The following is an 18,478-nucleotide window of genomic DNA, read 5'->3' as shown; positions in this document are numbered from 1 at the left end:
GACTCTATTATACAGTTTATGTTCGGCACTATATGAACAAACAAACTTTTAATGTGCCCCGTGGCTAAGGATAGTGATAACGCTGTTTTCTTGTTTATATTTCCTTTATCGGCCGAACTTCGTTTCGATTATGCCTCACGAGATTCGTCATCAACGAACGCTAGGCTGTCTTTTTATTCCGCTAATGAAGTAATATATGTCCGAAAAGAACACCACTCCGAACAAAGTTCCAATAATTGACATTGCGACATAGGCCATGCCATGAGATGAATTCCTCTCGTCCGGAAGGCTTTCCTTTGTCATGATGTTGGACATCAGGCTCTTCGTGTTCAAAGTCAGATTTTTGGATATTTCTGCCAAAATGTCTTCTTGTTTTCTGGGCTCCTTGTTGATGCATCTACAGATACATCTTTCAGAACGTGTTCTTCCATATTTGTCAACTGGTAATTCATTTTGCTTAGGTGACGATGTAGTCAATGGTAACACGCCTGTAACAAGAGAAATTGAATTGTAATTTCAAAAGTCATTTTATTATGATCGGATGGGTGGATGTTTAGTACAAGCAAATTGTTTAGATTGGAGGTGAGGTGAGGTGAAATTAGGTTTAACGTCGCGTCCAAGATTATTGCACTTATATAGCGACGTACATGCACGTGTGTGTGTGTGTGTGGCTGCTTGTACTAGACCGGACTGATGCCGATTTATAGTGCTAGCCCACTGAGATACCATGCGGCAGTTTAACATGAATACCCCACTCAGACACAGTATACTGACTCCGAGCAGACAAGTCCTCGCTTCAACCCCTTAATGCCGAGCGCCAGACAGGGTAACAACAAGTACCATCTTTTAACGTCTTTTGGTATGACGCGGCCGGGGATGAAACCCCGGACCTTCCGCTCTCCGGGCGGACGTTCTACCACTAGACCACGGAGGCGGTCTTTTTCGATTGGAAGGGGGCTGATCAACATGGGAAATGTTTTTGTTTTCTTAAAAGGAACTGTACAAATGATTATTGTGAGGTCAAACCAAGATATGTTCTTGTTTACTATTGCCGGATAGTCTTTACGTAGCTTTAACTATATATATATAAAAATTGAAAATAATTGAAGCGCTTTTGCATAGCTCATTACTATTGCCGGATTCTATTTACGTATGAAAAAAGGCGACTATGCGTGTCATGTCGCTGACTTGGTTGATGCATGTCATGGATCCCAATTGTGTGGATCAATGCTCGTGAAATCAAACACTGGATTGTCTGTCTCCAGACTAGATTAATTACAGACCGCCGTCATATAGCTGGAATATTGCTGAGTGCGGCGTAAAACAACAACCAAACCAACGAATGGATAAGTTTGGTCACGGTTAAGGCTTCCCGCGGTTTTGCTATTTCGATGGCGAAAACAAAACTCTGCTTGTCGTAAGGGGCGACTAACGGATCGGGTGGTCAGGGTCGCTGACTTGGTTGATGCATGTCATCGATCCCAATTCCGTAGATCGATGGTCATGATGTCAATCACTGGATTGTCTGGTCCAGACTTGATTATTAACAGACCGCCGTCATATAGCTGGACTATTGCTGAGTGTGACGTTAAACAACAAACAAACAATCCAGTGATTGACACCATGAGCATCGATCCACGCAATTGGGATACGATGACATGCATCAACAAAGTCAGCGATCCTGACCACCTGATCCCGTAAGTCGCCTTTTTCGACCAACATAGTCCCCTTTTTACGGCAAGCATGAGATGCTGAATACCTATTCTAATCCGGATCTTCACGGGTTTGTTGTTTTATGGAAAAGTCTACACTACCTTTCGTAAAAATGATTCATTTTGAATAATGAAAAGACATTGTTTGAATGTTTTTCATTGAAGAGGTCAGTATATATAAATTCATATCTAAAACTGACATGTCATCGTTTTTGCCATCTGCATTTTGGCATATTAACAAAAGCAAACCCGTCCAGGACATAAGTGTGTGGGTGGGTTGGGTTTTTTCGCCGCTTTTAACAGTATTACAGTTATATTACGGCGTTCCAGAACATAATCTGCTCTGAGAATGATCAACCATTACTTCATGACTTTATCTTACAATCCTCTAAACAATATGTCAGAATTATGAAAGACTTACTATATAACCAACGATCTACGAGGATTTGTGGATTAATAGAGTGAATAATGTGAATGAATGAGCCTTTGGCGAGGTAGTTGCAGCACTCATTCACAAGGGACAGATAATCCGTATTTCCGAGTTTCGAGTAGATTATTCTTTATATTACTCATTGATGTTTTTGGAGAGAGAAAATGAAGAAAAAAACTATAAATGTGAACCCTACAGAGAAACTTCACTGAAGGCAGCCTATTGTTAAGATGACGTAATGTAATGAATATATGACGTCATAATAATTTTAATCAATAACAACTGCAAGTCTACCTTCACACGTATAAGAATGAGTTTCCCAACTCCCGTTCTGCAGGCAAGTGACCGATGCTGACCCTGATGATGTAAACCCGTCGTGACATGCGTACTGTGCAACGTTGTTCTGCCACGTGCCGGAAACCGTTACCCTTGCGTTGAGGACCGGAGGGGGGCTTCCACAATCCACTGCAAGTAAATAGTGATGAAGCGCATTACAAGGAAATTATAATGTTGCAATATTTGTCCATAATTGGGTCGTCCCCATCGATGTTCAATGTTTGTATTTTTATATGAGGCTGGAGTCGCAGGCGTATCGCAAGTGAAAGCGTCTGAATGACGAGTGAGTGAGTTTAATTTTAAGTCACATCGGCAATATCGTGACCATCAAGGGTTAAACATTATAAATGCTTTGAAACTTATATAAAAACATACCAACGAAGGACAATAGAATAACTACACTTATCACAGAAAAAGATATAAAACTAGTATGGAATAATAAAAAAGGATAGCACTATACATAACAATAACATGATAAAAACGGGCTGTACATCGCCATCCTCTGAAGGTAGATCAACATATTGGGGACCATGATGACGATGACTACGACGACGATGAAGAATGCATTTTACATTTGAGGGTATTCCCCCTCCTGTCATTGGGTTTTGTGACTAACTATCTGGCATGTTTGTTTATCTCAGCTCGGATTAGAATACCAGCTTCTATTTTGTTTGTATTTGTTAAATCCACATTCAGGAATATTCCATCTTTATGGCTGCGGCTTGTAAAAAATCGAGTCTTGACCATACAATCCAACGATTGATATGTAATGAGCAACGATCCATGCCGATGGGGTATAATTACACGCAACCAAACCGCTCATCGAATCTGAGCGCCCGATTCATTAAGTTGCATCATACAAATAGCACAGGATGTTATGAGACAATTCTGATCCGAAATATCGACGGTCTATCTATCACGTTGAATCATTCATTAATGCATATTTGTTTTCATCATTTACCTTCACATGTCATATCTGCGACATCCCAATTGCCCGTGTCTAGACACGTGACCTGATCAGACCCTGACGTATGCGCATAGCCATCATGGCAGGAGTAATTGACGGTCTGACCCAGCCATGTTGAGTTGACGTAGATGTGTGCGTGGTCTACTAGCGAGGGATCTCCACAGTCGACTGAAAAAAATATTGATGTAAAATCAGGACAGGAATAAAGGCTCTCAACCATGAATCATAATTTCAAATATTCATACACGCATTAATAAGTTTGTGATTAACGTTAAAATATACAAGGCCTCAGTTGAGCTTTCAAAAAGAAATGAGTGAGTGAGTGAGTTGGGTTTAACGCTGCTTTTAACAGTATTCCAGTTATATAGCGGCATGTCAGTTTAATGTGGGAGGAAAGCCCGAAGTGATGCAGGTCTCACCACTTCGGTGAAACCCACGAGCACGGGTATGGTGCTGACAAACCTAAAAACATAATCAGAGCGAACCGGGATTCGAACCCACAATCATAGGTTTCTGGCGTGCCCAAGGGACGCAACTCTGCACAGCGAATCGCGTCAAAAAAATTTTTTTATGGTTGGCAAGTGGAGGATGTTTCCAAATGTGACGCATCAGTGAGAATTTTTGTAATGCTAAAAGCGGCGTAAAACAATAGTCACTCACTTACTCATACGTGAATGCACGTCGTTATATTATGTGCAATAATCTTGAGGCGTTAAACACCTTTTCACCTCACCACCTCCAGTAAACAATTGACTTGCCTTTGCATGTTTTTCTAAATGGTACCATGGGGAACAATTCTAACCAGGAATCCCCACAGGGCTTAGTTTGAGGAATCATTTATTTCTCATTGATCAATGCATAATTGTTTTCTTTTCATAATTTACCTTCACATGTCATATCTGCGACATCCCAATTGCCCGTGTCTAGACACGTGACCTGATCAGACCCTGACGTATGCGCATAGCCATCATGGCAGGAGTAATTGACGGTCTGACCCAGCCATGTTGAGTTGACGTAGATGTCTGCGTGGTCTACTGGCGAGGGATCTCCACAGTCGACTGATTGGAACATTGAAGAAAAACCAGTTCAAGAATAAAAACTTTCAGTTATGAAACATAACACCAAATATGCTCTATGACTCTCGCCTACCCGCACTTTGTCAACACATTTACGCGGTTACGATACATCTAAAGAATATAATATTTATGACAGGATATATAGACCATACTACACTCATTCTCGTTAAATACCATAGAAAGTTCACGAGTTTCGTAAAAATGTTATCTAACGAGAATGAGTATGGTATTTCATTTATTACCCACGTTAAATATATATTTAAGTGTAAGTACATAACAACTTCCGTTCGTTGACAGACCAAACTGAAACCGGTTGCAAAATCTGGTTGCGCATGAATATTGATATATGCCCAAATATGGGCATTGTTGACATTTCTATGCATACGCATTAACAACAAGCGCCTCCAGTTGTGTTTGCAAACAAAACAGCAACGACGCTAAAGATTCTTTTGGAAGAACTACTTCAACTTATGGTAATTCAAGCGCCAGGATGTTAGTCCGCAGAACACCTATAAGAAAAATTTAAAAGTCACATTAGCGCAGCGCTTTGAATATCGGACCAACAGTCGGTCACTCGCACTGCCGGGGTCCTGTCTGTCATTCAAAATGGTTCGGTTTCCTTGTTCTATCAGCTGAATTTATATCATATCCGTACCATTTTGGAAGAGGGAATCAGAGTGTCCGCCAAAGACATTCATATTAACTGTACCACCCTATACTGAAGAAGTGAAAATCACTAAACTCAAGTCTGCTCGCATGTCAGTGACAGGGCAAGGTCACCACCGGAATAAGAAAAGACAACCGTGATCTTCTCACAGCGTTTTACGCATGAAATAGGGAATGTTACTGTTCACATTTGGGATATTTTTGGCCACATATTTAGAAGTCAGACACACGTTTTCAGAGTTTTCGAATGATTTGTTTCGGAAATGTTCACTTTGAGTGATCTGATCGTGCAGTCGTGAACAAACAACTCTCGAAACAGTGCCATAAAATACGCTTCGAAGGGGAAACTGATTGCACAACCGGATCATCCCAAGTAGGTCTAGATATCTGTCCAGATAGTTTAAACTTACTTCATTTCACCACGCTAATACTTTTACGTTAAATCAAATTGAACGAAAGATGCGAAAGTGGCCGGGTGCGTCACGCTCATGGGGAACCTCACTCTATCGATCATTGTAAATAGATATAGCTCGAATATGATATGATGTCTGTAGTAGCTCCCTGCATTACTTATATAGAATGCAAACGGAATTTGATGCGTGTGACTATCTTGTTTGGTTTGATAAAGTGTTTGTAAATATATCTCGCTCTCATGAGATTGCTTCAGTTCAATAAAACTGCAATTTGTACCCCACACCAGAGAACACCAGTTATACTTGATGGACAAGGGATATCGTTTTGACAAAATTGTGTTGGAATCACACAGAAACTCCATCCAATCTATGTCCGAGGGACTTTCTCAGGTGAAATGTACCTTCACAAGTTATCGTTGGTTCCTCCCATGTCCCCGTATCGAGGCAGGTGATGGAGGCTGATCCTGACACGTTCGCATACCCAGGCTTACACGTGTACTCAACAGTCTCGTTGACGAACCCATCGGTACTCGAGAACTCGGTCATATTATTTGAAGGCGGGTCGCCACAGTTAACTGCAACATAAATAATTAAGTTATGAAACAATGTTAACATTACTGACAATAACAACCTTCATCGGTTATTCAAATGTGACCCAAAATATCGTGAACAGATAGGGACCAATGCAATTGGGATGACAACTCATGATTGGTGTTTTCGTTATGATTTCAGTGGTCGCATGCACAAACTGAAAAAAAGGAAACAGAATTCACCCATTCTGTCCCAGCCAGTTATTATCCAAGGTCTGGCTGCCCTACATGAAATAATTGTTCACATTGACAAGACATTTAATAGCTGGTTGGTTGGTTGGTTTGTTGATTAACGCCGCAATATTCCAGCTATATGACGGCGGTCTGTAACTAATCGAGTCTGGACCAGACAATCCAGTGATTAATATCATGAGCATGACCAGTAAGCGTCACTCCAATAATTATTTGATCAAAGACCATGGTATAAGTGATATATCAAATAATGTCACAAATGAAGTCAGTATGGTAACTGAAGAAGAAATCTTATCAGTACTGATACTTTTTGGCTTGAATCTAAAACCTGACGCCATGTCCATTCCCTTTTTGAACATATTCCAAAGCTTCATCAATACCAGTACAAAGAGGGATAAATTGCAGGGTCCACCAAATGTACCACCCATTCCCTGTTTCAAAGACCATAATCGTTAATACAATAAACGAAATCTGAGTCGTTGTTATTGAAACTCGAAATTATTTTTTTTTAAATCCCAAACTATCAAAAGGCACCAGTTCACCACAAGACCTAGCTGTGTGCCAAGTTTGGTTCTCATGTTTTTTTAGTTCTGCTCTGGATGCGAAACGTGACGTGAAAACAATATGGGAAACCATCTATGTGAAACTCATTTAGGCAAGGCGTAGTGCTCCCCTCCTTGCTGATCTGTTTTGATATGCATATCAATATGAATTTCCTGGGAGTGGTAAAAATCGACGAATTAACTTCAATACTTTTCAAATAGCCAAATCCCTTTCACTAATTTACCCACCTGAACCAGAAATAAAGAGACCATTGCAACCGTCTCATCTGTTTCATTTTTACATACATGCATTAAGATTCAGAGTCACAAAAACAAACTCTCCTCAAGACTGTAGGGCAGGTATTCAACTTTCCAATAGTCAACTTACCTTTTATGCCGAGCAATACTCGACCAGCTTCGGCTTTTGGTGTCATCATATCACAACTTTAAGGTAAATTTAGGTATGAATCTGAGCTGAGTGTCTACAAGGAGCATTTTCCCCATCGCCTTGCCTTTACACTTTCCACATGCAATCACACAAATCGATTTGTTGAGATCGTTTAGAACTTGTTTCCAAATAGAAATGTTGTTATACACATGACAAAGAAAATGCATCAACCATAACTGATTTGTGACACATCCCCAAAAGGGTGTTTCTTGGCAATATTGTTACAATAATTTACAATTAGTACAATTTGTTGTAAATTGATACAAAATTGCGCCAATGAAGAACATCACCGATTTCTCACAGCATTCAATGCAGACGTCCCTCAACTCGAAGTGAAACAGCCAGAGAAAAGGTGACATCAACAACGAAACAAACTTATGTAAATTGTAGGTGCACACCTTAGATTAAACTGAGGTTCATGGTACCCTATGAAAATAAAACCAAGACGTACCTTTACAAACGACATCAGGAACCTCCCAAAGGCCTGATTTGAGACATGTGACTATACTTGAACCGAAAGCGTGCCTATATCCTGTTACGCATGTGTATGTGGCATTTCCGTTGAGGAGACTAGAGGACATGGAGACGTTAGAGTTATCTACTCTTGGGGGAGATCCGCAGTTCACTGTGGGGAACAAAGACGTAAATGAGAGTAATAACATTTTGTTAGAATATAAATTTGCCAACTAGTACACTATATGACTGGTCTGTCAACGCCCATAAGCAACGTTGTTTTCTTTGAGGCTGCAAGAGAGCATGTGAGTTCTGACTTTTGCAGTTTCTAATGGTATTTCTGTTATATAACAGGGAGTCAGCTTAATATGGGTGGAAAGCCCAACGGACGCTCGTCATAGAGGTAAAAGCCGAGAGTATGGATGGCCCAACGGACGCTCGTCATAGAGGTAAAAGCCGAGAGTATGGATGCTGTGTTCAGGAATTATAGATCATAATATGTACGTCATCTCTGTAAAGCACATTTCTCTGCCAGTCACGCGTGGGTAGTCCCCAGAGCATGTACAATGTACTTAAAAATCTTTCCAGTCTCATCCTTTCTCAGCAGCTTATGCTTATCCCATTCTGAGCTCCAGAAATTAGGATACTCGAGGGTTTCTCATAGAACAAGTTTTCTTTAAGATAAAATTTGTCATAAAAAACATCTTGCATCTTCCTCAAGTTTGCCCAGTTTTCAAAGGTCACACACCCCTGCTTATTTCACAGCAAAAGAATTTGCTCAGTTGACTCAAGTTTTTTATATATCTCTATGACAACATGTAATGTCCACAACAAGAGATTTTACTTTTACGCAATTCCTTCTATATGAGGCTCAGAACTTATCGATCAACCCTTGTACCACCTTCCTCTTTGACTTATGCTATTCCTATATTCTGACAAATCAGGGTGTTACGATTGATCGGACTTTGCCCGGTGGTTATCCGGCTATGAAAAATGTGAAAATATCAATAGTTATCTATCTTGCTCTGCACTATATCTCGCTAAACATAATAATTAGAAACCCATATTGTTAATCAATAACTTTTCCATTCGTTTTGATCCAGAACACCGTGACCCCTGCTGAAAATCAGGATGGGTTTGTGGGGTGATTGAGACAATGTTAGAAATAAATAATTTGTCCTTAACAACACAGTCGGTGAATAAACATGGTGAATGTTCTTAAAAATAGTGTGTTGAGAGAGAAAAATGCATGTCTTGAAGTGCTGACTAAGAACTTATAGTAAATGGTTGGTCCTTTACCCCCTCTCACCTGAGTGACAATGCACACTTTGTCATCATGTCCAATAATGGATCATTGCAATCATATTGTTATTAGTGTGCTTATAGTTCAAAAGTATCAACATAGTGTATTGAAATGCAGCAATACCACTGCTACAGTAAGTGCGTGAGTGAGCTTCAAACATTGTACTCATGTGGGGAATAGAACCCAGGTGTTCGGCGTGACGCGCGAATGCTTTAACCAAGTGACTACCGCCACCGTCCCTACTGCATTACACCCGTGAAGATCCGGGGTAGAATAGGTCTTTAGCGACCCATGCTTGCCGTAAAAGGCGACTAATGGGATCGGGGATCGATGCTCATGATATCAATCACTGGATTGTCTGGTCCAGACTCGATTATTTACATACCGCCGTCATATAGCTGGAATATTGCTGAGTGCGGCGTAAAACAACCAACCCTACTGCATTAGAAAAGTAACTTCAATAGTCACCCCCAATGGCAATGCTATGGTGACCCATTCACAGGATTGTCTTATAATTGTTTAACATTGGACATACCACACTCCAGAACACCAGCCTTCCAAACTGTTCCCGATTCGGTGACATTGTAGCACAGAATGGATGTATTGAACACCTTCTCTGCAACGCAAACATCTTCTGCCGCGAAGTTGCCCACAAAAGATACAGGCGTAGAAGCTGAATAGTGGCTGCCACTGAAGACACCGTCAGATGTGAACAGGTTGTTCCACACAAGGCATTCAGTGGACGGTAGGAGTTCATCAACAGTCTGGTCAGCACCTAAGACCCATCGACCTCGTGTCACCTCGGAGGACGTAGCTGTGGATGATTAAGCATGTTCCTCAATTGGTATTTCAAATAATTCAAGACAATGTCTTTCAGTTATATTTTCATAACGTTTGTATCACTAGTTGAATATTGGCTCATACATATTTCAGTGTGGATGTTCATTCCATACACATTTTTTACCAGTTTCTCTATGATTAATCTGAGTTGATATTTATTTTTTGAATACATATGTTGTGTTTTTTATTATATATTGTCAGAATGTCCTTCTTAAGCATCCAAAGAGTAAATGGCTCATCTATGCTGTACAAAGCATTATAGATGATGAAGAAACATGTAGACTGAGCAGCGGTTTAATTCTGAGTGACACCTCGATGATCCTGTCTCATTGCACACAGTGAATAAGCCATCACCTTAAATGTCCAAATATTCGATTACATAATTTGACCAGCGCATATGTACAGTATATGATATTTACAGGCCAAATATAAAAAAATGTATCTCTATAAATGAATGGGCGTAAGAGGTGACTAACGGGATGGGGTGGTCAAGCTTGCTGGTTGATGCGATCTCAATTGCCTGGATCGATGCTCATGATGTCAGTCACTGGATTGTCTGTACACCAAAAGCGTCATAATCTGTATGAACCCTTTCAAGCTGATAACCGTTCATGCCATAGCACAGAAACAACTCTCCTCCGGGAAATAAACGACATGAGATTTGAAGTAGATAACCGAGCTTTACTGGTTCTAGACGTAAGTGCCATGACATCATAAACAATAGCTTTTCTCGTTTCCCGTCTTTAAAATGACTCAGGCATTTCTGACTGTGCCCTGCCTGGGTTCCAGTCGTATCTCTCAGACCCGTGAAAATATTTTACAGGCCGAATATAAACAAAACGTATCTCTTTCACTGAATGGGCGTAAGAGGCGACTAACGGAATCGGGTGGCAGGCTCGCTGACTTGGTTGATGCATGCCATCGATCTCAATTGCGTGGATCGATGCTCATGATGTCAATCACTGGATTGTCTGGTCCAGACTTGATTATTAACAGACCACCGTCATATAGCTGGAATGTTGCTGAGTGCGGCGTTAAACAACCAACCAACCAACCTTATGCCGTTATTACTATATCACGCAGGTCATTAAACTGAGACTAATAACTTACGGCACGTTATTGGGATGTCACAAAGGCCATACTGACTTCCGTCCGTGGAGGTATAGCACCAAGGGCGACTCTGGGAATGTACTGGGTTGCGACAGTAAAGCTTCCCTGACCACCACCATATGCTGAAATGACTCGTCTTCTTGAAGGGCGTGTCTGCCTCACTCCACATAACACAGCTGGCACCAGAGGATGTTTTCTGTATTGATCCTATGTATGTAGAACTCTTAGCACCCAGCAAACACATGTAATCTGCAAATATGACATTATGAATAGTAAGTCTTGATCGTATTTCATATTGTTCATTTTTCAATCGTGTGACATGCAAAGTATAACAAGCCAGATAGTACGAGTTCAAGTGCAGTGTATTCGGCAAATTCTTCCATGAAACTGCCAGATATAGATATGGACATCACATACAGAAATCTCTGTATATTGAAATAGATTAAAATTAATAATCGTATATACAGAGCAAACCATGGTGTCCTGACTTTAATTTTAAAACAACTAACAACTCATAAGTGTATCTACCCTTGCCTGTACAGCAATACCATTAATAATATTGTTCAAGAACCTTGTTGTCAAAGGTGAAGACGTGAAAGGTTGTTGAGGGACTTAATTTTCTAGGGGGAGGGGTATTTGTTGTTGGTTTTTGTTAACGACAGGATATGTTGCAAAGCACACATTCCTTAAGGAGAAGCCGCACAATTTTATTGTCAGATTTTATATCCGGCTCTTTATTAAGAAGACGGCAGAGGGTTATGCAGTAAGAACAAGGTTCTTCTTGAGGTTCTTTATATACATGCTTCAGAGAAAGAAATACACATTCCACACAGGGCAAACCGCCGCCTTATAGCTGGAATATTGCTGAGTGCGGCGTTACACAACAAACAAACAAACACACAGGCCAAAGACTGCATGGATATTCAAGGCCAAGGCTGAGAGAAAAGTGGTGGTAAGAAGATGTTAAAGACTCATCTGGAAGTAGACCGACAAATCGACAAAACTTTGAATTTATCAAGACTAAGATCAAAGGCAGCATGCCCGATCGCAACGATTAAAACAAGCTCATTTTCTCTCTTTTGAGACAAGAGTGAGTGAGTTACATTTAACGTCGCATCGGCATTATTTCAGCCATATAGCGACGAGACCAAGTTGTTTTGAGAAAAGAGAAAAATAAGGGTTTGCAAAAATTGGAAACGATGGATGCTCATGATGTCAATCACTGGATTGTGTGGTCCAGACTCCTATCATTTCCAGACCGCTGTCATATAGCTGGAATATTGCTCAGTGCGGCGTTAAACAACAAACAAAACATTACACGTGAAGTAATGCTTGTTATAAATAAATTAATATTAAACTCACCGCAGACTCTGATAGGGCAATACTGCCACTCAACATCCGGGTCGTTGGTGAAGCACCATTGCGCAATTTTTCTGTCGGGGTTCCTGCAGTAGTTGGCGGCGTCCTCAAGGTTATCATCCGGGAAATTTGATGTGTTCGTGTGGGAGTGCGCATGCGGACTCTGGGAATCCCACCTTTGACAAGGGATACCTGCTACTGTCATGTTCATGTTTCCTTTATAGTCTTGAGAACTCCACACTCTGCGTTGACACTCAAGAGCTTGAAGAAATCCGGAAAAAACTGAATTTAAACACTGGCATACTGAATCAACAATATTGTTTTTAGAATCATTTTAATTTCTATTCAATTTTAACAAAGTGGTTATTGTAACATTTATAGCATATTAAATGTCGTATGTTGCTACCAAAGAAGGCCAAAGGCTGTGTCACATTCTAGTCGCATGCACAGCCAGAACTTGTCATATGTTACTGACTGCTACGTTAACTAACAGACAAACACATCTTATTTCCAGCAACAATAAAAGCACCAGTTTTGTATCTAGTTATAGAACAAGGCCATGTTTCGCACAAGGCCTATTCTACCCCAGATTCTTCACGGGTCCTGTCGACTTAAATGCAGGGTAGGTTTATATAATGTGTTGCGCGGCGACTCCCGAAACAATTAGTTAACCCAGAAATCTGTATGTAAAAGAATTTAGCCTGAAACCAACAAACAACCATCATAAGGTACACAATCAACAATTTTATTGTACAATTAACTGGGTTTACAAATGAATACAAATTACTGAACAACAATTGCAATGGTACTTTGCAATAGAATGGTAGTACAATATGTAATGGCAAAAGTCAGGGACCGTGGTCAAGCTTTCGGGATAGGCGTCATGGGAAACACAATCAGATGATCTATTTGGTTCAGAATAGCATATTGTGCCATTTCTGTATGTTATGACCCAAATATGTCACACTATGACACTATCTAGGTATCATCAGTTGGTGCAATGTTCAACTTGAGTAGTAAATAGATCTAACAAGATATGACTACTGTCAACATGAACTATATCTATTTATGACATAGTTTGTACAAAATGAAAGTGATGTTGATTGGTACATAAGATAAGGTCATGTAAAACTGAATTATATCTTCTCAGTACCAGGCCGGTTCATTCTACTGGTTTAACCATAGTTTATCACATTATTAATTACATAAATATTCCCTGGTGTTAAAATTACCATCTCATTTATCTGATAAGCCACGGATTTATCTGAAGTTACTGTGCTGATGGTGATCAAGGTTTTGAAAAAACGAACTGGTAAAGATTTGTGACACACCCAACTGGGAGACAACAAATATCAGCTGATCAAAACTGCTAAAGTGTAAGCCTGAATCGAACAAGTCAGAATAATTACCTGATACAATTATAGCTTCTTCAAGGTATTGACTTTATTTCTTTTCTTTTAAGAGAGTTTTACTACATCTTGTGAAACTCTAATAATTAAGAACTAAGCAATCTGAAACAAGTTTCTAAAAAATTCCTGATAACATAGCACATGACGGAAAACCATTATAGAGTTTACCATGTCCATCGCCTATTGTTACTTGATCAAAACATATATCTCGTTATATAATTATCGTCAAGTTTCCATTTGATGTTGTCATTTTCATAGTTACTATTGCTGAGATCTATAGAAGACATTCGTTTGTGTAGAAGCATCAACCGTGACACATTCACTGATAACTGGGCACGGAGTGTTCTAGCAACCATCAGGTGCTGAGATGCTAGTAACCAGATTGTTAATCAGCCAATGGACCAGCAATGCTACATGTCTTACGGTGTTGCCACTTCCCTTAGTGCACAGTGCATGCACCCTGTTAGTATACTCTGCAAAAACACGGACGCAAAAGTAGTAAAATCATAAATATCTTACAATATTGCCGACATCCATATAAAATTAATACCTTTTTAGCATGTATTGATTTTTCCATCACAAGGGATAAATATTTTAGTGTCAAAACAGTAAAGGACCTTTTTCGTCATGTCAATCCTCATTTAATATTGAGCTTATTAAATTGAAATTGAATTTATTCATTAATTTTGATGTACATAATGTTTACTTATATATTGGTAGTGCTAATTACTACCTCAGATTGTTAGTGGTTGTACCCTCGAGGGGGTTGAAGTAGCGTAAAATTATTGTTCCCCTAAGAGGGTATGTAAGTTCCACGTCATTCGAAGTATTTTCTATGCATGCCAGACTTTTAAACGCAGTATTTCCGTCATTTTAATCTTAGGCTTAACTGGTCAATTATCGCCAGTGACTGTAGGGTTATATAAATCCTACCGGGGTCCATGCAGGAAGCAAAGGTACTTTAAGTCCCCATGGGCCCTAGTATGGTGATCACGCTTCAGTGCCTGACGTTCTCTAGCTCATTGTATATTGTGTTGTTCTCTAATACTTACTACCTTTTAAAATTCTCAACTAGTTTTAATTCAAATCTGTGATATTTTAGTTATTGTACTGTCCATCGTTGACAGCTTTATATTTAGTATTGTAAATGTATAACTTCTCGTCACGATATAGCTGAAATACTGCCGATATGACGTTAAATGTTATAACTCACTCACTCACTGGTGCACTTATAATGTCGCAAATATTATTATTCAAACGTTATTAAATGTGACATTGCTAAAATCGGTACAAAAAACTACTGACTCAAGAACACTCAAAACAATGCGCTAAAACACACTTTCTTTTCTATGAAAACTGTTTATTTTGTTGAAAATATGCAACACTTTCCATAAAGAAAAGGGGACGTGATGTTTATCAAGAATTTCTTTCAAGAAACCATTCAGGCTATTTGCTAACAGCGTGCTGATGACAGGGGGAAGAAAGTTCGAGGCCATGTTTAGTCCAGAATCTTCATGCCGTCGATGAGAACAGAGATTCAAATGAACACGATGTTTCTGATGTTACTTTCATTGTGTTTGACTCATCTGGTCTCCTCAGAGAGGCACAAAAGCCAGCACTTGCAGATGCAAGACTTGAGCAGGATATGACATGCCAGCACCAAACGTAGAATATTCTGACGGTGGTTATCTGCTGCAATACATACCATGATCCTAGGATTCTAGTTTTACTTTCCTCTATAAAATACATGTAGAGTATGTCTTGACGTACTCAAAACCTGCATTTGTTTTCGATGGTTATTGCAATAAAAGAGGATTCTCACACTGGAAGCACTGGTTGAACCTGATGACCTGAAGTCAGATTCATAGAGGATATGCACCTCAAATCCTAGAAGCAGCACTCTTTGATCCACTCTGCAAACAAACGTCTCATCAAACTTCTCAGAAAGAAGATGGAAGAAAATGGAATCAAGACGTTACATGCTACTGGGGATGCTGACCTGAATGTCCTGACAACGGTGTCTACAAATGTGACTCTTTTAGCTGGAGAAGACACTGATCTTCGTGTGCTTTTGTGCTCCCACGAAGACATGTACTGAAGATATATCTACTTTAAGTCAGAGGCCAAACAATGGTTTAGAAAAAGCGCACGTGGAACATCAAATGCATCAAACAAAGACTTGCCCCTGTATAATACGTTGTTTGCTCACATTTGTTCATGGCATTACATGATGTGATACAATATTTCGTTCAAATGGAATTTGAAAGGAGCTGCTTTGAGAAAACATAAAAGTGACCCTCATTTCAATCACCGATCTGAAACATTTTCAAGAAAGACAATGCAGAAAGTGGCTGCGAGAAATGTTTTTTGTTTGTTGTTTAAAGAACTTAAATACATTTTTTTGCAATTCGTTTGAGGTTAGCATATTTTCAGGCATATATTACTGGACTATATGAGTTGTATACTCCCCAGGTAGTTGAGATATGTGGTTAAGTTCGTTATATGAAAATGTTAATATAATGCCATCTGGTCCTCAATAGTGATTGTCGTTACTGGGTTCAGGATTTGAAACTGTAACTTCATCTGAAGTCCGTTTGTTGTTTATCGCCGCATTTAGCAATACTACAGTTATATACCGGCAGCTGTACATAATCGAGTCAAGACCAGACAATCCAATCAGTTGAAGAAAGGCGTAAAAAAAATGTCAGTTAAAATCTATCTTACATACAGTACTGTAAGAGTCTAGATGGATTTCTTCAAGGTTTCTGGCTGTTAAAGTATTTTAGTTCTTAATATGCTTTTTGTTTGTTTGTTTGTTGTTTAACGCCGCACTCAGCAATATTGCAGCTATATGACGGCGGTCTCTAAATAATCGAGTCTAAACCAAACAATCAAGTGATTGACATCATGAGCATCGACCCACGCAATTGGGATACGATAACATGCATCAACCAAAGCAGCGAGCCTGACCATCAGATCCCATTAGTCTCCGCTTACGACAAGCATGGTCGCCTTGTACGGCAAGCATGGCTTGCTGAAGACCTATTCTACCACGAATCTTCACGGGTCTCTTAATATACAAATTTGTGTAGATTCTTATTGTTGAAATATCCCTTGGCCGTGTCCACCAGCTTTGAAGTACTCAATGTAACAGTAATCAGGCCCATCTGGGGTATTTTATGATACTTCGAAGGGTTTACAATTTGCAACCGCTTGAAAATCATTATAATGAATATGATTATATCAAACACGTAGAATACATACCTTTCAACTCAAAGTTTCTTGAAGTTGTTGGCTTAAAAACCCGTTCATTAGTCATAACAGATATATGCTTAAATCTAGGTGATTCCAGGAGTTCGCGAAAAGGTGAGCGTATTTTGGCCCACCAGTGGCACCCGTCACAAACACATACAGAGGCAAGTCAATGTTTTACCTGAAAAAAAAACATGTTTTCCCTTTTGAAGCCATGACTTTTTAAGCTTGATCAAACAATTTTAGAGCAAAGGTCGTATGACGCTCTTTGAATACTTCGTAGAAAGAGCATGCTCGGTTGTACCTCAGAATTTGTGAAATGTACAAAGGCTGGAATAATCTCGACATAGCAGGAAACTTGACGATTATAGAACGCCGAATTCATCCCTTTTGTCATACAGTCTTGAGGTGATTTTTTTTCTCTCATTCTCAATCCTTGTGCACAGAGCTAAATATAGGACAGACGAGATGGTCTCACCAGTCTTCTTTTTTCTACTTATGGTGGAAACAACGTAGGACTGCAGGAAGTGAAGTAAACAGAAACGCGAAAAATTTTCGGCTTCATTGTGGGTTCACGTTTTACCATACGCATCCATTCTCGTCTCAGATATAATTGTCTTCCGCCGTGCAAAATCGCGAAGCGGTGGACATATTATACACGTCCGAACGATATCTCAAGAACTAGTTAGTACATTTCTTTCATATATGGCACCTGTTTATGTAGGATGTTCAGACGACTCAATTTTGGTGACATTGACTTGTTCAAGGTCGTTACGAGAATTTCAAGATTTGGTCTTTGCGATCCTTTTTGGTGCGATATCTCAAGTACCGGGAGTATATTTCACTCAGACCATGTTAATGAATAGGGAATATGATGGTAGCGGCTGAGAACATTGTAACATTGTCGCAAATACTTGTTTAGTATCAGATTTCCTGCTCGGACGGAAATGAAACTTATCATGAACCACAACCCCGTACGCAAGAGTGCAAGAGTGCAAGACCGGGATATTCACACTGACGAAACGCAATAACTGACCCATCTTCAGGTGACGTAACGACCGTTTCTGTCTACATTCGGGAAGACAAAGGGAGGTAATCCACAAGCTCCATTTTGCGGCGCCTTAGAACTGTGCCACTTATGCCCTCTAACTACTTACTTATTTGTATGTTTATTTGTAATAGAACGCCGCCCGCAGCAATATTCTTTCTTTTTTATTTATATTTTTTTTTATTTCAATCAGTATTATGTTACATAGTTTTACATAGAGTAACATGACATGTAATGTGTTTATTAGGTGTAGGTTACATACCTATACAGCAGACAGCAAATTTGAGTTGTCTTCAGGTGTAAAACAAATGGTAAACCTGGCAGGCTACATT

The 18,478-nt window shown here is 39.7% G+C and overlaps 1 protein-coding gene across 1 annotated transcript in view; it reads right to left on the bottom strand.

The window, feature by feature from the left end:
- Positions 1–457: 457 nt before the first annotated feature.
- LOC139453705 (uncharacterized) overlaps positions 458–18,478 on the bottom strand; it is a 45,547-nt gene continuing 27,526 nt past the window's right edge. Inside the window, exons 10-18 of the mRNA XM_071235181.1 lie at positions 12,441–12,698; positions 11,079–11,327; positions 9,664–9,942; positions 7,824–7,997; positions 6,002–6,175; positions 4,330–4,503; positions 3,440–3,613; positions 2,499–2,607; positions 458–488 (exon numbers count right to left, since the gene is read on the bottom strand). Of these exons, the coding sequence (XP_071091282.1) occupies positions 458–488; positions 2,499–2,607; positions 3,440–3,613; positions 4,330–4,503; positions 6,002–6,175; positions 7,824–7,997; positions 9,664–9,942; positions 11,079–11,327; positions 12,441–12,698 (1,622 nt within the window). The remainder of the gene's footprint in view (positions 489–2,498; positions 2,608–3,439; positions 3,614–4,329; positions 4,504–6,001; positions 6,176–7,823; positions 7,998–9,663; positions 9,943–11,078; positions 11,328–12,440; positions 12,699–18,478) is intronic.

Source organism: Haliotis cracherodii, unplaced genomic scaffold, assembly GCF_022045235.1.
Source record: "Haliotis cracherodii isolate W230 unplaced genomic scaffold, xgHalCrac1.p SCAF_10, whole genome shotgun sequence".
Classification (NCBI taxonomy): Eukaryota; Metazoa; Mollusca; class Gastropoda; order Lepetellida; family Haliotidae; genus Haliotis; species Haliotis cracherodii.
Note: the sequence above shows the minus strand (reverse complement) of the source record. Positions and strands in the feature narration are given on the sequence as shown.